At 44.5% G+C, this 18,056-nt stretch overlaps 2 protein-coding genes across 7 annotated transcripts in view; both read left to right on the forward strand.

Moving 5' to 3' along the window:
* The window catches only part of LOC105742983 (UDP-glucuronosyltransferase 1-2-like), a 6,587-nt gene extending 3,092 nt beyond the window's left edge, over positions 1-3,495 (forward strand). The window contains exon 2 of the mRNA XM_012516019.2: positions 3,439-3,495. Coding sequence (XP_012371473.1) covers positions 3,439-3,495 — 57 coding nt within the window. The remainder of the gene's footprint in view (positions 1-3,438) is intronic.
* LOC101575991 (UDP-glucuronosyltransferase 1-8) overlaps positions 1-18,056 on the forward strand; it is a 200,441-nt gene that overhangs the window by 150,602 nt on the left and 31,783 nt on the right. The window contains exon 1 of one of the 6 annotated variants that reach the window (XM_023722283.1): positions 13,507-14,367. The exons of the other annotated variants lie outside the window; for them this stretch is intronic. Coding sequence (XP_023578051.1) covers positions 13,507-14,367 — 861 coding nt within the window. Of the gene's footprint in view, positions 1-13,506; positions 14,368-18,056 lie in introns of those variants that run through there. 6 annotated transcript variants of the gene reach the window in all.

Genomic DNA, 18,056 nt, shown 5'->3' on the forward strand with positions numbered 1-18,056 from the left:
CATCCCTCAATTTGCATTTTTTGAGCAAATTTGATGAGAATGTGTAATTAGAACTTCATAGAAAGCAAAACAGATCAAAGTAATTGATTTTCCAGGGTGGGGAATGTGGCCCACTTCCTGTTCACATAAAGAAGAATAACATGACAATGGAAGAGGTTAGTGTGATTCTTCTTTATTTTTCTTTCTTTCTTCTTTTATGCTACAGGGTCTTCCTATGCAGCTTGGACTGTTTTTAACCTCCCCAGGGCTAGGATTACAAGTGTCACCTACATGGCTGACCTGCTCGCTTCTGTTTACCCAGTGCGTGGGACAGGCCGACATTCAGGACTAGAGTTTGAACCCTCATCCCTGTGTTTGCCAAAGCAGGCACTTAGTCCACTGAGCTATCTCACCTGCCCTAATAGAGTGATTCTTGAAATCTGGAGCATGTCTTGAAGATGATTCCCAGTGGGGAGATAAGAAGACACCAAAGCAGCTGGGGGTGGAGCTGCTGAATGTTAGGATCCTGCTGACAGAGCCTCTTGGTCTCCTGTAGGCATTGGTCTCCTGCTGGTGTCTCAGTGGAAAGTTCTGGGGTCCATGTGCAGGTCCTCTACAGCAGACTCAGGGTTCATCTGCACACACGAACAAATGCCCCAGTTTATCCAACTCTGAAGATCCACTCAGCCCTTCTGTAGAAGATGAATATTCATGCCCATACCCAGTGCATTTCTTATAGAGCATTATGTCCTTCTGTCTCTCTCTGTCTCTCTTGTGTCTCTGTCTCTCTCTGTCTCTGAGCTTTGGTTTGTTAAGCTTTGCCTTGGAGCAAACTTCCAAAGTGCAGCAGCGATCATCTAGGACCTGTCAAAACTCATACCTTTGTTAGCTTTCACCTGTTAGGAGGAGGCAGAGTGGCTAATGTTCTGAGACCTCTGCGTGGCCTCACCATGCCAGGCCTCTTGCCAACCAATGAGCTCTTCACTGAATATCTTTTAACCAGCTGCATAGCTGCAAGCACAAATCCAGTGATTTCCAGCAGGCACAGCTGCCACCTCAAGGTTTCTACTCCCTCTCATCACCTGAAAATGCAGACTCTGCTCACATGATTGTGAAACAAAACAACTCCCAGAAAAGATCCCAGTGACTGTCTGCATTGCTGTGAGTTCCTCAGCCCGTGAGCACGTGAGCTCCCTTTAGAAGCCCTGGTATTCAGTCTTGAGGTACCACTTTTTGTACAATTCATATACAGCAAGTACCTGCCCAGGGACCTCAGTGACTGTCCCTGTGACATAATATGAACAGATCCTGGGTGCAGTAGGACAATGCTGACCCTCACATTTCTGCTCTGTGCTGTCGTCATGCGATTTCTTTCCAGGCAGTTAGGACTTTGAGGGGACAAAGCACTCCTAGTTTGTTGACAATATGTTCAGTGCTCAGAACGCTCTGTAAGCAATGAAGAGCTTGCTGTAGTGTAACCTAGGCCTGTGGCCTGCTTTCTTTCACGTCCTGCAATCCTCAGAGATGGCAACGGGGATAGGCACATTGTGATGAGCTATCCTAACAGACCCAGCTCCAGAAGGGCCTTCATGTGGGACTTACATTATAGGAATGGGAGCGGACCTTTTCAAATGTGTATAGTGCTTCATCAAGTCCATATATCTGTGACAGTGACTTTTGCCAGGCTACTTTGATACATGTCCCAGCATGACAAGTGGGAGTTTTGTACGCTCTTAGGAGAATATGTTTTCAGATTTTCACCACTGATCATAGCACTATGTATAGCTCCAGGTTAGTAAATCCATCTCTCTCTCTCTCTCTCTCTCTCTCTCTCTCTCTCTCTCTCTCTCTCTCTTTATTTTTTTGTATTGGAGATTGAACTCAGGGTCTTGTGCTTGCCCAGTAGGTGCGGATGCAACTGAGCTATTGCAGCATGGCCCGAGCACCAGGCAGGACAGAGTGTGTTCTTCATATGCCTCTGACCCTCTAGGTATCCCTGAGCTGTTGAGGTAAATATTTTGCCCTCAGGGGCAATGAGATAGCTCAGTAGACTAAAGCTCCTGCTTAGGCCAGCTCAGGTAAATGCCTAGTAGTTGGACCCCAGGCACCACATGCAGGGTGAGACCTAACCCCATGCTAGGCAGAGTCAGCCACACAGTCCAAGTCCAGTGGTACATGCCTGGAATCCCAAGCCTGGGGAAGCTGAAAACCAAACAGTCACTGTGAGTCTGAGCAATGCAGTGACACCCTGTTACAACCAAATCTGTTTAAAAGAAAGAGAAAGAAAGTTTCCCTCAGCTTTCAGAGCCAGTGTGCTGCTGCTAACCTTCCCTCAGGCCCGTGAAATGCTCTCCAGATGTTCAGCCTCCAAAGCCTGGACACACTAAATGCACATGACTTAGGTCACCAAGTGGGTGGACAGCTATTTCAGCACCCAGAGGAAACCACTTGCAGCCATCTTGCTAGCTTTACCTATTTTAATGGCGTCTAGGTTAGAGGTTGTATTTCAACATTGCTCTAATCAATGTTTCCTATCTCATCAGTGTTTATTCCCATGAAGAGGCCACCTTTAATTTAATTTAACAAGAAGTACCATTAACATATTCTTAGCATCAGCCACAGTTGTGTAATATCCTGAAGGTAAATGATTCAGAGCAAGCTGCCTGGTTCGCGTTTCACATACATTTGAAAAAATATGCATTTCCAGGTGTTGTGGTGGTTATTTTCTCCAAGTGTAGCAGCACATGACAGTGAAGAAAGCTAAGTCCCTGACAAAGAGACCCACCAAAGACACAGTGTCACAGAACCAGAAAGCTGTGGAAGGCGCTGACTGACTGACATGCCCTGGCCTTGGGTCAGGACTCCCACAGTTGTTGCTAAAGCCTGAGCTTCACTTTGAGGTTATACACTTTCTAGGTTTTCATAGTAAGCACATTTCCTTGTTGTTCTGGAATATTACTGGAATGTCACACCATTGCCACAAGGTTTACATTTCTCAGATACTGTTGACCATCTACCTATCATGGGGTCATGAGGTTCAACCATTCCCTATTCCCCAAGCTGTTTTAAGTATTTGATCCCATTTGATGACCCTGGTTTTCTCTAAGTGAGTTTATGGTTAGCTACAGAGCAGGGGTGGGGCAGTGAGTTTAAGGTAAGTGGCCCTCCCTTAGAATGGAGTCCCTGTGCCTCATCACTGGCACTATCACATAATAATCATCTGCTTTTGTTTGAAGTTTGAAAACAGCAACATGCAAACAGATGTTGGCAGTCGCTTACAGACGAGCTCAAGGCCCTTCACAGGGTGCCAACAGTTAACAACATGAGCTGCTGCCAGGAAGAGTTTGCAAGTTCTTGGTTACACTTATTGGAAATTAGAGGGGGCTCTGACGGTCTAAAGAAATGTGCTCTTGTTGCTGGGGCTCACCCCTTACACCATCCTGCCTCGTCCTGGTGCAGGCTGTGAGGGGCCAGCCAGTCTTCACCTATGAGTTGGAGCATCTGGTTGTAGCCTAAGCGTTTCGTGTGCTCTGCCACCACCCACAAGCACGAGGAGCAATCTAATCGTGCCCCCACCTGGTCCATGGCTGGGCCATGGCTCTTTGTTGGCTTCAGTATGTTGTTTGGTTTTTTGTCCTGTTTTGCTTTTAGAAAATTTTAATATTATTTATTTTACAGTTTGCACCAATGTCTGGCTTTCCTGTGGGGACACTGGCCAGACAAAAAGGACAAAGTCAGGAGAACTTTGAGGTGCTATTTTTCTTTGTTCCCATGTCACAAGTCCTAGCTAGATGTGTTTGGGTTTCCCTCCAGTGGCTGAAGCTGGGACACAATCAGGAGTGCCATCACATCCAGGCCTTCCTGCATGCCCCTTGTTGCTCAACTATGTCCCTGAGTCTCTGACTGAGCAGAGCACCCACCAGCTCCCCAGCGGAGTCCTGGGGCACTTTCTGCTGACTCAGCACATGTGCCTGTGTGAGGTTGGGTCGCTAACACAGGGCACAGGCTCATGCTGAGAAGGGCACCATGTACCCAGGTGTGATGCACCTTGGGTCGCACTGTAGCAACCCCTGTGCAGGCAGGAAGAATGCTGAGGCCTCGGTGGAAGCAGTGGGGTCCTACACCAGGAAGGGCTGATGTTCCATTGGCTGGAATCAGACACAGCCACCTGCCCTGGTGACAGGGACAGCAGCAGCCACTTCAGCAACCACTGGCTTCACAGCTGTCTGATCTGGCCATCCTCATGCTTCATGGGTAGCACAAAGGACAAGTGTGATCTCCACCTGCAGACTTGGGTCCCCACCAGAATCTTCACCATGGCCAAGCATGGAGAACACAGCGGGACAGAATGCTGGGCATTGGAAGTGCCTGCTCACAGCTCCCGGGGCATGTAGGTCAGCAGGGAAATACCATCTGCTCATCACACTTGGGAGGAGCTTCCCCAGCAGAGCATGACCCCTAGAGCTGGGAATGCTCTGGCCCTCACATCCTCCCCTTGTGAGGGGCTCCGTGTCTGCAGCTGGAGCACAGGGCCCCACAAGCTCCATAGCCCTTGGTACCCTGGAGAACCCCGGGTGTGCAGACAGGGGTCTGGCAGAGATCTTGGAGGAAAGCCTGAGCCCACACCTCCATGTGCACCAAGATGGATGCCCACCCTGGTCTCTAAGCACCTTGTAAAAAAGTTCTGCCTTGTGTATTGAGAACAGAAATTCCTGTGGGGCCAGACTGGTGGCTAACTCTGGCTCCTGTGAGCCCAACATGGACAGCCCATTCCAGCAGGATGGTCTGCGAACACAGTGAGTGTCGTTACTTGGGCTGTTTTTGGGTGCATGATTTAGGTAGGTGTGACACTTTTTCCCTTTAGGAAGTTGTACAAAACATCATCTGTTTTTTTTTTTTTTTCTTGTTCTTGCAGTAGGGCGGATTGTACCCTAGGACTTTGCATTTACCTGTTGGGCAAACCCTTGTCTTCTTGACACAATTTCACTAACTTGCTGAGTGGCCTAGACTGGGTTCATACTTGAGATCCTCCTGCCTCAGCCTCTCAGAGTACTGGAAATAGAGGCATGTGCCAGCATACCCACTTTCATTATGGCAGTTGTATGCACCCATACAACATGCTTTGATTGTGCCTGTCTCTCTCTTGTCCTGTCCTACCTTTGCCCTCCCACACCCTTAAGTATTTCACCCAGTAGTATTCTCTTTTCAACTTTTGTCTCATTGAGCCTCCCAAATATTTCATATGAAATATGAAATATGAATATTTATATGAAATATGAATATTTCAGAGCATATAAATCTGTTTCTTTCTAAAACGCTGTAATGTTTCTTCTAATATGATAGCCTGTGTCATTAATTTTTTTTGCAATTGACATGATTGTTCCATTTTATGGTTTAATAAGTCCTTTATGAATAGTTACCATTATTTCATTGTTCGTGCAATGATAGGATCTGGTCTTTTTCCATAACTTCAGTCATGTGAATAATGTTATGATAAACATAGGGATGCAAATATCTCTACAGTGTTTGGCTTTCATTACTTAAATATGTACCAAGGAGTGCTATGCCTGGCTAATGTAGAAGTCTCAGTTTTAGTGTTTTGCGGTGACAGCAGGAACTTCCATACTGTCTTCTAATAGTGGCTGGCTTAGTTACTTTTCTTTTTGCTGACAAAATATTTGCCGCCCAAAGTTAAAGAGGAAGAGTGTTATTATGTTCAAAATTGTAGAGGTTTCAGTGCATAGTGGGCTTGCTCCAAGGCAAGGTGGCATGGTGGACAGGCACGGAAGGGGAGAAGCAGCTCATGGCAGGCAGAAGCTCAGAAAGCAAGCAAGAGCCAAAAAGTACCTCCTTCTGTCCTCTGTACTTTACCCTGGGTACTGAGATTAGATTCATGCTGAGGCAAGATGTGTACTGATTTAGCATTCACCCACATTTTATTCTAGGACCCTAATCCTAGCATCACACCAGGAATCAGCTACACACTATACTTTCTGCTGCCTCTGAAAAAGCCCTATGACTGCATGGGACTTCAGGGGGCCATCAGGACAGGAGCCCTGACAGTGACAAAAGTTATGTACATTCCCATAAATAGTACATAAGGGACCTTTCCTTTGCATCCTCACTAGGATCCCTTTAGCTTTCTATTATTAAGCATTGTACATTCTGCCTGGAGTGAGATGGAGTTTCAGTTTAGTGTTGATGGGCATCTTCCCGCGAGCTACGTTTTTTATATGTTTACTTGTATTATCTCTTTTGAGAAGTGTTTTATCCTATTTTCAATTTGCTCTATAAATTAGTTCTTCTCTTGATTTTAAAATTTTTTGGTTCTTTATATATCGTAGCTATTTCCTCTGCTAGAACAACAGTGAGAAAAGAACTCCAGCATGCTATGTGCACTCTTGTCTTCTGATTATTTTGTTTCTAGGCAGAAGTTTTTTTAATTTGATGTGGTCACATTTGTGAATTCTTGCCTTTAATTGTGTTTTGGGCATTGTATTCAGAGCATCATTCCGTGCAACAGTAACTTGAATTCTTGCCCTTAATTGTCTCTACCAGATTCAAGATTTCATATTTTACATTAAGATCCTTGATCTATTTTGTGTTAATTTTTGCATAAAGTAGGAAAGCTATAGTTACAGGCTCCTATAACTAGATGTCCTGATTTCCCAGTAACCCTTGTTGAACACGCTGTATTTTGTCCTACTGTATGTTTTCGGCATCTTTGCTAGGAATCAGATAGCTTTAAATATATGGTGTCATTTCCCGGTCTTTGTTCTTCATGTCAGTAGTATACTGATTTCATTTCAGTGTGTAAGCATATTTTGAAGTCAAATATTGTGATAGCTCAGCCTTGTCTTTTTGCTTAGGATTTCTTTGTGTCTACAGAGTCTTCTTTGCTTCTACATAAATTTTTAGATTGTTTTGTTGCAGTCCTGTGAGGAACATCATTCATGTTTGTAACAATCAGGGTGTTCCTAGAGGTTCAGATACAACACAAGAAGTTAAATGCATGTGGGATGACAAGGTCGGCTTCTAGGTCAGCTACAGCCTGAGGGGGATGTGCACAGATGGTGTCTGTGCTCTGGAGACTGAGGGTCCAGTCCAGCGGCACGAGCTCTCTGCAGTGCTCTGTGGATTCAGTATCGCGAGGCCGACGAGTCTGCAATGGAAGGCTGCCGAGTCTGCACTCAATGATGCCAACAGAGGACATCCAAGCAGACTGTGAAGACCAGAGGCCTTTTGAAGAAAGGGAGGGCCCCATCTTTTCTGAGTTCTCTTTTATGTCCTTTAAGTGATAAGTCAAAGCAGGATGGTGCCTTCAAACCCTAGGGTGTGGAATTGTGGAGCCGATTTATTAAGCTTTTAACTTCTTAAGATGACAGGAGGGATCAATCACTAAAATGTTTTAATGAAGATCACATTAAATTGCCAGGTGATTAAAAAAAATTCATCAAGGGGCTGGCCAGATAGCTGTGCAGACTAATACACCTATGTAGCATATCGCATGGACCGGAGTTCTATCCCCAGTGTGACTTGCAAGCCCTGCTATGTGGTTTTCGCCTATAAACCAGGCACATGTGAGCCTGAAATCAGGAGAATCAGTAGGAGTCCAATCTACATGGTGAGACCCTTTACTAAATGCATTAAAAAATAAATAAATTGCTAGATAAGTTTCGATAGTATGGTTATTTCACAATATTAATTTTCTCGATCCAGGAACGTGGAAATTCTTTTCATTTTCAACTGTATTCTTCAACTTGTTTGGTGGTACTATATGATTTTCAGTTAGATAACTTTCACCTTTCAATGAGGTATTTTATATTTTGAAAATATTGCATGTGACTGTTTTACTTATATTCTGCTCAGCATGTTTATTGCTAATATACAGTAAACTATCCATTTTTACGTGTTCATTTTGTGTCATCTCACTTCGCTACAGTTCTCTGTATTAAGGGGCACTTGGTGGATTCCTTAGGCTCTCTTCAGTGAATAATTCCTGTGATGTCGGACAATTACTACTCGTCCAATTGTATCGCTCTTACTTCTTTATGTTCTCTGATTCTTTTGAAGCTGCCATTACTATATAGAATTAAAGTGCTCAACGGGAACACCCATGTCTCATCCTAAGTATAAAGAGATATTATTCGTGTTTTCCCACTTAATATGATTTGGTATCAGTGTCATGCGTAACCTGTTATGTTGATGTGTTCTCCTTTGCACCTAATATTTTCTGGGTTTTTCTCATACAAGGAGGTTTGATTTTATGAAAGATATTTTCTGGGGCTGATGAAATAGCTCAGTGGATTAAAGCCCCTGCAAGCAGGCGCAGGGGCTGGAGTTTTGATCCCCAGGCCTGCCGTGCCGGCCCTGCCCCCAGGTTGCACTGAGACAGCCATTGACACTGGGCGTGGTGGTGCATCCCTGTAATCCCAGCTCTTGGGAGGCTGTAAACTGGTGGATCACTACAAGTCAGATCTAGTTGTGAGAATCTCAACACCCTGTAGACCCTTCCCTAAAATAAAACAAGACTTTTTCTGTATGTACTGATCATGTAATTTCTGCAATTCTGCTTATGTACTGTTATTATGCTAATTACATTCTGCATGCTGGTCAGCCTTGCGTCCCTAGAATCAAATCTACTCGATCATGGTGAATGATCTTTAATGGGCGATGTTGGATTTAACTTGCCGGTATTTTGTGGAGGAAATTTGCACATATAGTCCTCATGGACATGTCTGTAATCATCTTTTCTGTTCTATTCTTATCTGCTTTTGGTAGCAGATAATACTGGCTACATAAAATGCTCTTGGAAGGATATATTGTTTTCCTTCTCTAAGGAGTTTGTGGGGAGCATTGGTATTAGTGCTCCTATAAAATTCAGCACAGTTGAGCACTGAATCCATTCCACTGGGCCTTTCTTTGTTGAGAGGTTTCATTATTTCTTCCATCACATTGCTGATGGTTGATGTAGTTTTAAAATATCCTCTTAGTACAATTTTGGTAGATCATTTATATCTAGAGACTTGTCCATTTCTTTTAGATAACTTAACTTGCTGGCATATGCATTTTGAAAACATTTCCTATTCCTCTGGATTTCACTAATATGTGTTATAATATCTGCCTTTTCTTTCTAATCTATTTATTAGGGTCTTTTTTTTTTTTCCTTTTTGGTGAGTATCTATCATATTTGTGTATCTCCCCAAAGAACTAATCCTTTGTTTCATTGATGTTTGCATTCTGTTAGGCTTTTTTTTTAATGTATTTTGTACGTGGTCTACAGGGTCTCACAAAAAGATAGGACTCCTAGTGATTCTTCCTGTTTTTCAGCCTCCCAAGACTGGGATTAAAAGCACAGGCCACCAATTCCAGTCTCATTCTCCATCTCAGTGCCTACTGGGTTTTGGCCTGCATGGCAAGCTGGGGTTCAAACCCCTGCATCTGCCTAAGCAGGAGCTTTAATCTTCTGAGCTATCTGGCCAGCACCTCTGTTACTTTTTGTCTTAATAATTTCACCTCTGATATTCATTCTATATTTCCTTCTAGTGATTTTGTGTTTGATCTCTTCTTGATCTGGTAAGGTCTTGAAATGGTTTCTGCTTTGGTTATTTGAAATCACTCTGTTTTTCTAATGTGGGCCCTTGTATCTGTCACTTTTATGACCTTTTTCAGTGTCATTCAGCTTCTGATTGATTGTATTTCCTTATAATTCAGTTGATTCTAGTAATTTCCCAGTTTTTCATGCTGATTTCTTGAAAGAGTGACAGCATTTTCAAAGCTTTACTGTTCAATCTCTGTGTCTTTGCAAAATTTCTACAGTGTCTCTTGTTTTCTAATGTCATTCCATTATGGTCTGCCCATAAAGAAGCAAGAAGTTATTTGAATTATTTGTGCTTATTAAGAGTTTTTGTGTGTTTGGGGGGAAATTTGCATGAGCTGATGAAAACAATGGTGTGTGTGTGTGTGTGTGTGTGTGTGTGTGTGTATTTGTGTATGTGCTTGTTACTGGGATATGAGGTAATTGTTATCTCTTACTTATTCTAGACTGATCAGGTCCACAGTGTCCCAAATGAGTAAACAGTAAAGGCAAAAAAAAAAGACAAATGGTGTGGTTTGAGGGCTCTGAGAGGATCAAAGCCCTCTCACAGAACTCAAGATTCTGTGGGGGCTAAGACCTAGACCATCTCTGGGAGGCCTATATTTATTCAGTTATCTGCAGAAGAGAGGAGAATACTCAAGAAAGGCAGAACCACTCAAGCACTTCTCCATGTCAGGCATTATGTTAATTTATGAGAGCTGTGTTAACCACAGGAAGGTCTCCACCTAAGCGTGAAAGGCCTGAGGCCTCACCCTTTATCTAGTGGAGGTTGGAAGCAAGCATCCTTGGCTGTGACCTGTCTTATCCTTTGAGACTTCATGACTTCACCATCCATACAGGCTTGAGCCCAGACCCAAACTCACAGAGGTTCACTTACCAGGAGTTTGTCACCCGTCTCCAGACAAGGGGCCTAGGCCTTGGCCAGACTCACAGGTAAACTTGGAAAGCCTGTTGGCTAATGTATGTTCTATTCAGGGCTGCTTGTTAGAATTCTGTTCACTGGAGATTGAAACTACAATCTTCATACTGATCTATATGCCTGTCCTTTTCTATTTTTTCTTCTCTGATGATTTCTTTCTAGGTCTTTCACTTTCCAAGGTGGGTACAAATATGTGAAGTACCTACACAAAATCCCAATAATTTTTATTCTGTAGCATTGACATGGAAAACACTGTAAATGTTTCCATGTCCATTTGACCTATAGAATAATTTGAACTCTGATGTTTGTTGCCTTTTGCGGGGGGTGGGGGAGGAATCTGGAGGATACCTCTATGGGTGAGTGGCATAATGTAGGAATGAACTATTATTACTGTGCTAAGATCTCTCTATATCTTTCTCTTTCTCATGCTGTACTGTTCAAGAAACTACATGTCTCTGTATTCAGTGCCCAAATAATGAGAACTGTGTGTCTTCATGCTTGCTCACTTTACCAATTTATACAGATATTTTTTGCACCTTTAACTCATTTCTGTTGAAGTCTATTCTCTTGGCCACGTGTATAGCTACTGTTGCCTGGTTTCAGATCTATTTGACTAGAATAATATCTTCATCCTCTCATTTTCATTCTTTGGCTGTATTTGCCAGCAGATGAATTTATTTTCAATAACAAAGCATTGCATCTTGTTGCTCAACCTCACAGAGAGATCTGTGTCTTTTAATAGGAAAAAAAAAGGACATTTCTATCAGAGTAATTATAGCAAGATAGGTCCTGGTTCAGGTCATATTGTTGTTTTTCATTGGTTGTTTCGATTCACCAACATTCTAGTGAGGCTAGTTTGGGGCTGCATAAAGCAAGGTTTGTCGATGTACATGTGCAAGGCTGGACATGTAACTGAGGAATAGAGCACCAACTCCGCGTGCTTGCATCACTGGCTTCAATCTCAAGAGGCACTCACACAATGTAATACAAGTGGCAGGAATACTCATGACATAGAATGTAACTCAGTCTTTAGGGTAATAACCTGCTGAGTAGAACTATGCATATCTCTAACTATGGAAATCAGATGGACAAAGATAGTACCACACAATAGAAAATTGTACCATTTAATGAAGAGAGGAAATTTTAGGTATAAAGGTGTAAAAAATATGTCAAAATACATAAAGGAGAAAAATAACAACAAAGAGAAAGAAAAGATCAAATTAAAGGTTTAAAAATGGATGAAAGGAAAGGAAAGGTTCTTACAGGGAGACCATAACAGGAAAAGAGACAAGGGGTAAGAAAAGATCAAACTAAAGATTTAGAAAGGGAGATGAGAGATGAAGAAAAATTAAAGATTAAATTAAAAAGAAAAGATAAGAAAGGAATAGATAAAGAACGTGAATGGGAAAATTCTCTTGAGGGCCCTCTTAGGGCAGAGCTGATGCCAGGCGCTGCCTTCTGGGGCGGTGTGACTGCACGGGGCACCCTCGGGGTCAGCAATCCTCAGGGAAGCCAGGGGGGCAGCTGAAGCTCCGCCTCCTCCGGCCACCTCCAACCCTGCTGTTGTGAAAGTTCCTGCCCATCAGTGACCTGCAAGTTCACATCCATAGCATTCCTGCAGTGCTCTCCCAAGATCACAGTCCTCAACAGAAAGTGCCTTTCTGTTCCTTAAGCACCTCAGACCAACATCCGGGCTTGCACAGCACCTAGCCTTGTTCAGAAAGAGCTGCCAAGGGCACAGGTGCTAGACCAGCACATGACCACTCAGAGGGGAAGTTCACGGTGGTTCACAGAGGTAGGAAAAAGACTTTGACTCCTAAGTAGTACAGATCAGGCCTTCTCCAGGGTGGACTAAGATACTATACTACAATTACATGTTGTATGGTGGAAAACTGTTCCGTGGTGGCCCTGACCAGTGCACAATCTCAGTCCACTCTGCACTCTAGACTGCCTGTGTTCTCTGGATTCCCCCTCCCTTTTATTTGCTCCTATGCCTTCGTCCTCTGCTGTGGAGGCAGATGGTTCATCCTAGAGCAACATTTCTCAATCTCTTCTGCTCTGCAAAGCTTCTGGGTTTTACTTTTCCATGTTTGTTCACAGTGAAAGCATTTTTGTTCCCAGCCGGACCACCTCAAAGAGTGAGGAGTTCTCTAGCAGGCGTGAGTGTGCGCGCTCTGAAAGTTACTCATCACAGGCCTGTACGATGACCATTCTGGAATCTTCATGTATTAAGATCCTCAGATGTACTTTATAAAACTATGCCCCAAAACGCAGGACTTACTTCACCCAGCGAGGCAGGCAGTCCTCTAAACTGTGCATGTCATCCTAGGAAACATGTACCATGGCTAGATGAGCAGATCATTGAGGACCCGTCAGCAGCACCCAATCACATCTCATGTTCAGGCCATCCAGCTCTTCTCAATCTTAGAGCTCTTCCATGTACTTCTGGCATTTAAATAGTGAGCTCGGCAGGGGTGTCCTGCTGCACAAAGTGAACTAGATCAGATGACCAGCAGCCACCTTGGCGTTCGGTGCAAGTTGGCTCGACGACATCCTGGGATCCCTGCTATATTCCATGTTGCTGGTGAGAGGGAGGAAAGATGGAAAGTTCCTGACTAGGACCACAGCTAGGGCTGAAGGAACATTGGGAACCAAGGTACGGCTCAATCCTCAGAGGTCTGTGACAGCCTTGCAGCAAGTGGATGACATAATACAAAATGAAATAGGACAGGTGTCTTCTTTGGGGATTCAGAAGAAAAACAGGCAAACTCGATTGTCCCCCTCAGAGAGATTCAGAGGTCAGAGGAGTTGTGCCAGAAAAGAAGCGATAAGAGAGAACTCTCTCTGGCTGGAGACATAAGAGGAGGACAGTAATCTGCAATGATTAACGTAGGAAGGTCACCCATCTTCCAATCACAGGCCATTTTCTCCTGACAAAAGAGTGAACATGAAGAAGCCAAAGCAGAAGCCTGGTCTGTGTAGAGGGCCAGAGTTGTCAGCTTCTAAAGCCATGGTCACAGCACTGCGGGTGCCACGGCAAGGGCTGGTAAGGCTGCTGCTTGGTGTGTGTGTCATGCCGTGGACTGAGGGTGGGAAGGTGCTGGTGGTGCCCGTGGAGGGCAGCCACTGGCTCAGCATGAGGGACCTGGTGAGAGAGCTCCACTCCCGAGGCCACCAGGCTGTGGTCCTGGCTCCGGAGGTCAGCTTGCACATCAAAGGAGAGGACTTCTTCACCCTGAACTCGTTCGCCTTTCCTTATACTCAGGAAGAATATAACAACTTTTTTAGTGAGGGTAAATTTATCTTAGAATCACAGAATTTTCTGGAGAGACATTCAAAAATTATCTCATCTTTCAAGAAGTTTTCTGAGCTGTATGAGAAGTCTTGTGTGCAGATGCTGCGCAACAGTACCCTGATGAGCCAACTCAATGCCAGTTCCTTCGATGTGGTGCTGACAGACCCTGTTTTTCCTTGTGGGGCAGTGCTGGCCCAGTATCTGAGTGTCCCTGCTGTGTTTTTCCTGCGGGGCATCCCTTGTGGCCTGGACTTCGAGGGCACACAGTGTCCGCATCCTTTGTCCTATGTTCCACAGTGGTTCACATCATACTCCGACCACATGACTTTCCTGCAGAGAGTCAAGAACATGCTCTATCCTGTGGGCTTGAAGTTGTTTTGCCACATGGCTTTTTCTCCCTATGCAAGCTTCGCCTCTGAACTGCTCCAGAAAGAGGTGTCTGTGGTGGATCTTTTCAGCCATGCTTCCATGTGGCTGATGAGATGGGACTTTGTGCTGGAATACCCCAGGCCCATCATGCCCAACATGGTCTTCATCGGGGGCATCAACTGTATGAGGAGGAAGCCGCTCTCTCAGGTCTGTATTGGTGCCTCTGTCCAGTCTGTCTCCCAGCAGAAATTACTTTCAAGTGCTTAGTTATCACTCATCTTTGCCAAGAGTGTAGCTCTCCTTCTCCTAGTGGCCTTTGTGAGATAAAGTGTTTGTTTCTCTGCAGTAGCTGTGTTTGTCTCAGTAAAGTTAATGTCTGCAGCAGGCTTGGAGAACTTAGAGAGGCAAGGCTGTGGGGCTGTAAGAGCACCGATGAGCCTTGATATGACTCCACCAGGATGACCCTTTGTAGGTCACTGTCTTTGTTTTGGGATCATTTCCTTTAGCTTCTGCAAATCAGAGGACCCGGACTGCAAGGTGAATCAGCAGGCAGGAGGGCGTCTTGCAGATTTTTCAGTGGAAAAACAAAGCCGTCAGCAAAGGGCAATTGCTGATGTTCTATTTTCATGGTGTTTTCTGGAAAGGCAGAGATGAATTATTGGAGATCTGAATGCTCTGGGGAAGCAGAGGAATGCGACCTGACTCACGCATTTCCAATGTGTTAGGACAAGTCATCACTGAATATGAACATTGCTCATAATAATGGCTTCCATAATCAAAATATGTTTGCTCAAATCATATTGGGATTATCAATAGCTTTGGTATTCTATATAGAACAGCCAGATCCACGTGTGGGACTCTTTCTCCTATAGTCTCTTTTGATATTTGAATGAATATCCCTTACAGTTCATCTCTTCAGATTCCACTTTTGTTGTTGCTGTTTATTTGCTGAGTCACCCGTCTCCTTTTACTTTTAATTTCAAGTAATTTTGTGAAAATTTGTTTTTAAGATCAAAAAGTTTATTGCTAGTCTGGTAGTTTTCTTTTCATGCCAGAATTCTGTCCATTAAAAAGATATCTGTCTCTCTGTCTCTGTCTCTGTCTCTGTCTCTGTCTGTCTGTCTGTGTATCTCTCTGCCTGCCTGCCTGCCTGCCTGCCTGCCTGCCTGCCTGCCTATCTACCTACCTAGCGTGTGTTTCTCTGTCATCTATTCGTGTATTCTTCCTGCCATGTGTTGAAGTCTCATCCTTTTACATTTCTTTTTCATTTTTCCTTGCTTTCCCACCCCGACTTTGGAATCTGCTGAGTCACCTTCATCTCTGCGCATGTAGTGTGCTCCCTTAACCTCTGCACAGCTCCCAACTCCCGGTTCCATTCCTAGCACTCTGTGCTGACCCAAAGCTCACTCTGGTGAAGTGGGACAGTCTTCCCATCTTCAGGCCTTATGGCATGTGTCTGAAAAGTCCTATTCCGTGTAGTGAAACATATTAACAGGCTTCAGTGAGGACAATGTGGACTCCTGTGTCTGCCACTATTTTGCTTTTCCAGGGATTAATCCTGAAAGTCATTAAACTGAGATCTAATGCAAGACCTACAGGTTTTCTCTGTGAAGCCGCAGAGAAATATGTGCTAATATCTTGAGGGATTCCTGTCATCAGTGACTTCCCATTCTCTCAGAGCATCTGGACAACAGGAATAACTGTCACCATGTTCGAGCTTTCTCGGCTTGCTCTTGCATCCTGGGAAGTGCATATTTCTATTATAGATTATATTTTCAGCATATCTTCTTTATATATATTTTTATGCTTTCATTGTTCATTTGAAAATAAAAAAGGAATCATTGTTGCTTTACATCCCTCCCGTCTGCCCCCAGTGTTCTCACAAGGAACTTTTCTGTTGGATGCTTCAAGGTACAGAACTCCTCTGGACTTTGCAAACTAGCGACAAGCCCTGGTGGACCTGTGGCCTGTGAGCTGCGCTGAGCTCCTCATATGATTGAAGTGTGCTAAAGGCTTCGCTGTCGCTGATGCGGATAGTCCAAGTTGAATACTCGAACTGATTTACATATGTTTTCACACTATGAACGAGGAAAATGAACAAAAGTAATGCAAGGAGTTCTGTTTTAGAGAGCTCCCCCTTCTGGGAGTTTAGTGTTGAGTATTTCAAAGCAGAGAGTAACTCGGCATGGTCCTGAGGCCACGAACGAATTTCTGCAGTGCAGTCCCACGGGAACTCCCGGTGACTAAAGTTACCTTGCTGGGTGGAAAAGTGAGGACTTGAAAGCAGTGTGCATTTCTTCTTTTTCTTTTTCTTTATGTACTTAGTACAGGGTCTACAGGTTCTCACTGCACAGATTGGACTTTGAGTGATCCTCTTGTTTTCAGCTTTCCAAGTGCTGGGATTACACACTTGTGCCACCACGCCCAGTCTCCATTGCCATCTCAGCACACGCTGGTGGGACGGACCAGCTCTGTACACTAGGGATTGAACCCCCATCCCTATGCCTGCCTAAGCAGGTGATTTAATCCTTGGAGCTAACTGCCCATCCCTCATTTTGCATTTCTTGAGCAAATTTGATGAGAATGTGTAATTAGAACTTCATAGAAAGCAAAGCAGATCAAGGTAATTGATTTTCCAAGGTGAAGAATGTGGCCCTCTTCCTGTTCACATGAAGAAGAGTAACATGACAATGGAAGAAGATAGTGTAGTTTTTTTCTTCTTCTTTTATGCTACTGGGTCTTACTATGTAGCTCGGATTGTTTTCAACCTCCCTAGGGCTGGGATCATGGGTGTCACCACCATGGCCAGACATGGTTCCTTCTGTGCACCCAGTGGGCGGGGTGGGCCAACATTCAGGACCAGGGTTTGAACCATCGTCCCTGTGTTGGACAAAGCAGGCACTTAGTCCACTGAGCTATCTCACCTGCCCTAATAGAGTGATTCTTGAAACCTGGAGCATGTCTTGAAGATGATTCCCAGTGGGGAGATAAGAAGACACCAGAGCAGCTGGGGGTGGAGCTGCTGAATGTTAGGGTCCTGCTGACAGAGCCTCTTGGTCTCCTGTAGGCATTGGTCTCCTGCTGGTGTCTCAGTGGAAAGTTCTGGGGTCCATGTGCAGGTCCTCTACAGCAGACTCAGGGTTCATCTGCACACATGAACAAATGCCCCAGTTTGTCCAACTCTGAAGATCCACTCAGCCCTTCTGTAGAAGATGAGTATTCATGCCCATACCCAGTGCATTTCTTATAGAGCATTATGTCCTTCTGTCTCTCTCTTTCTCTCTGTGTCTCTGTCTCTCTCTGTCTCTGAGCTTTGGTTTGTTAAGCTTTGCCTTGGAGCAAACTTCCAAAGTGCAGCAGCAATCATCTAGGACCTGTCAAAACTCATAGCTTTGTTAGCTTTCACCTGTTAGGAGGAGGCAGAGTGGCTAATGTTCTGAGACCTCTGCGTGGCCTCACCATGCCAGGCCTCTTGCCAACCAATGAGCTCTTCACTGAATATCTTTTAACCAGCTGCATAGCTGCAAGCACAAATCCAGTGATTTCCAGCAGGCACAGCTGCCGCCTCAGGGTTTCTACTCCTTCTCATCACCTGAAAATGCAGACTCTGCTCACATGATTGTGAAACAGAACAACTCCCAGAAAAGATCCCAGTGACTGTCTGCATTGCTGTGAGTTCCTCAGCCCGTGAGCACATGAGCTCCCTTTAGAAGCCCTGGTATTCAGTCTTGAGGTACCACTTCTTGTACAATTCATACACAGCAAGTATCTGCCCAGGGACCTCAGTGACTGTCCCTGTGACATGATATGAACAGATCCTGGGTGCCGTAGGACAATGCTGACCTTCGCATTTCTGCTCTGTGCTATCCACATGCGATTTCTTTCCAGGCAGACAG

The sequence above is a fragment of the Octodon degus genome, unplaced genomic scaffold (assembly GCF_000260255.1).
Source record: "Octodon degus isolate 3935 unplaced genomic scaffold, OctDeg1.0 scaffold00089, whole genome shotgun sequence".
In the NCBI taxonomy this organism is placed as follows: domain Eukaryota; kingdom Metazoa; phylum Chordata; class Mammalia; order Rodentia; family Octodontidae; genus Octodon; species Octodon degus.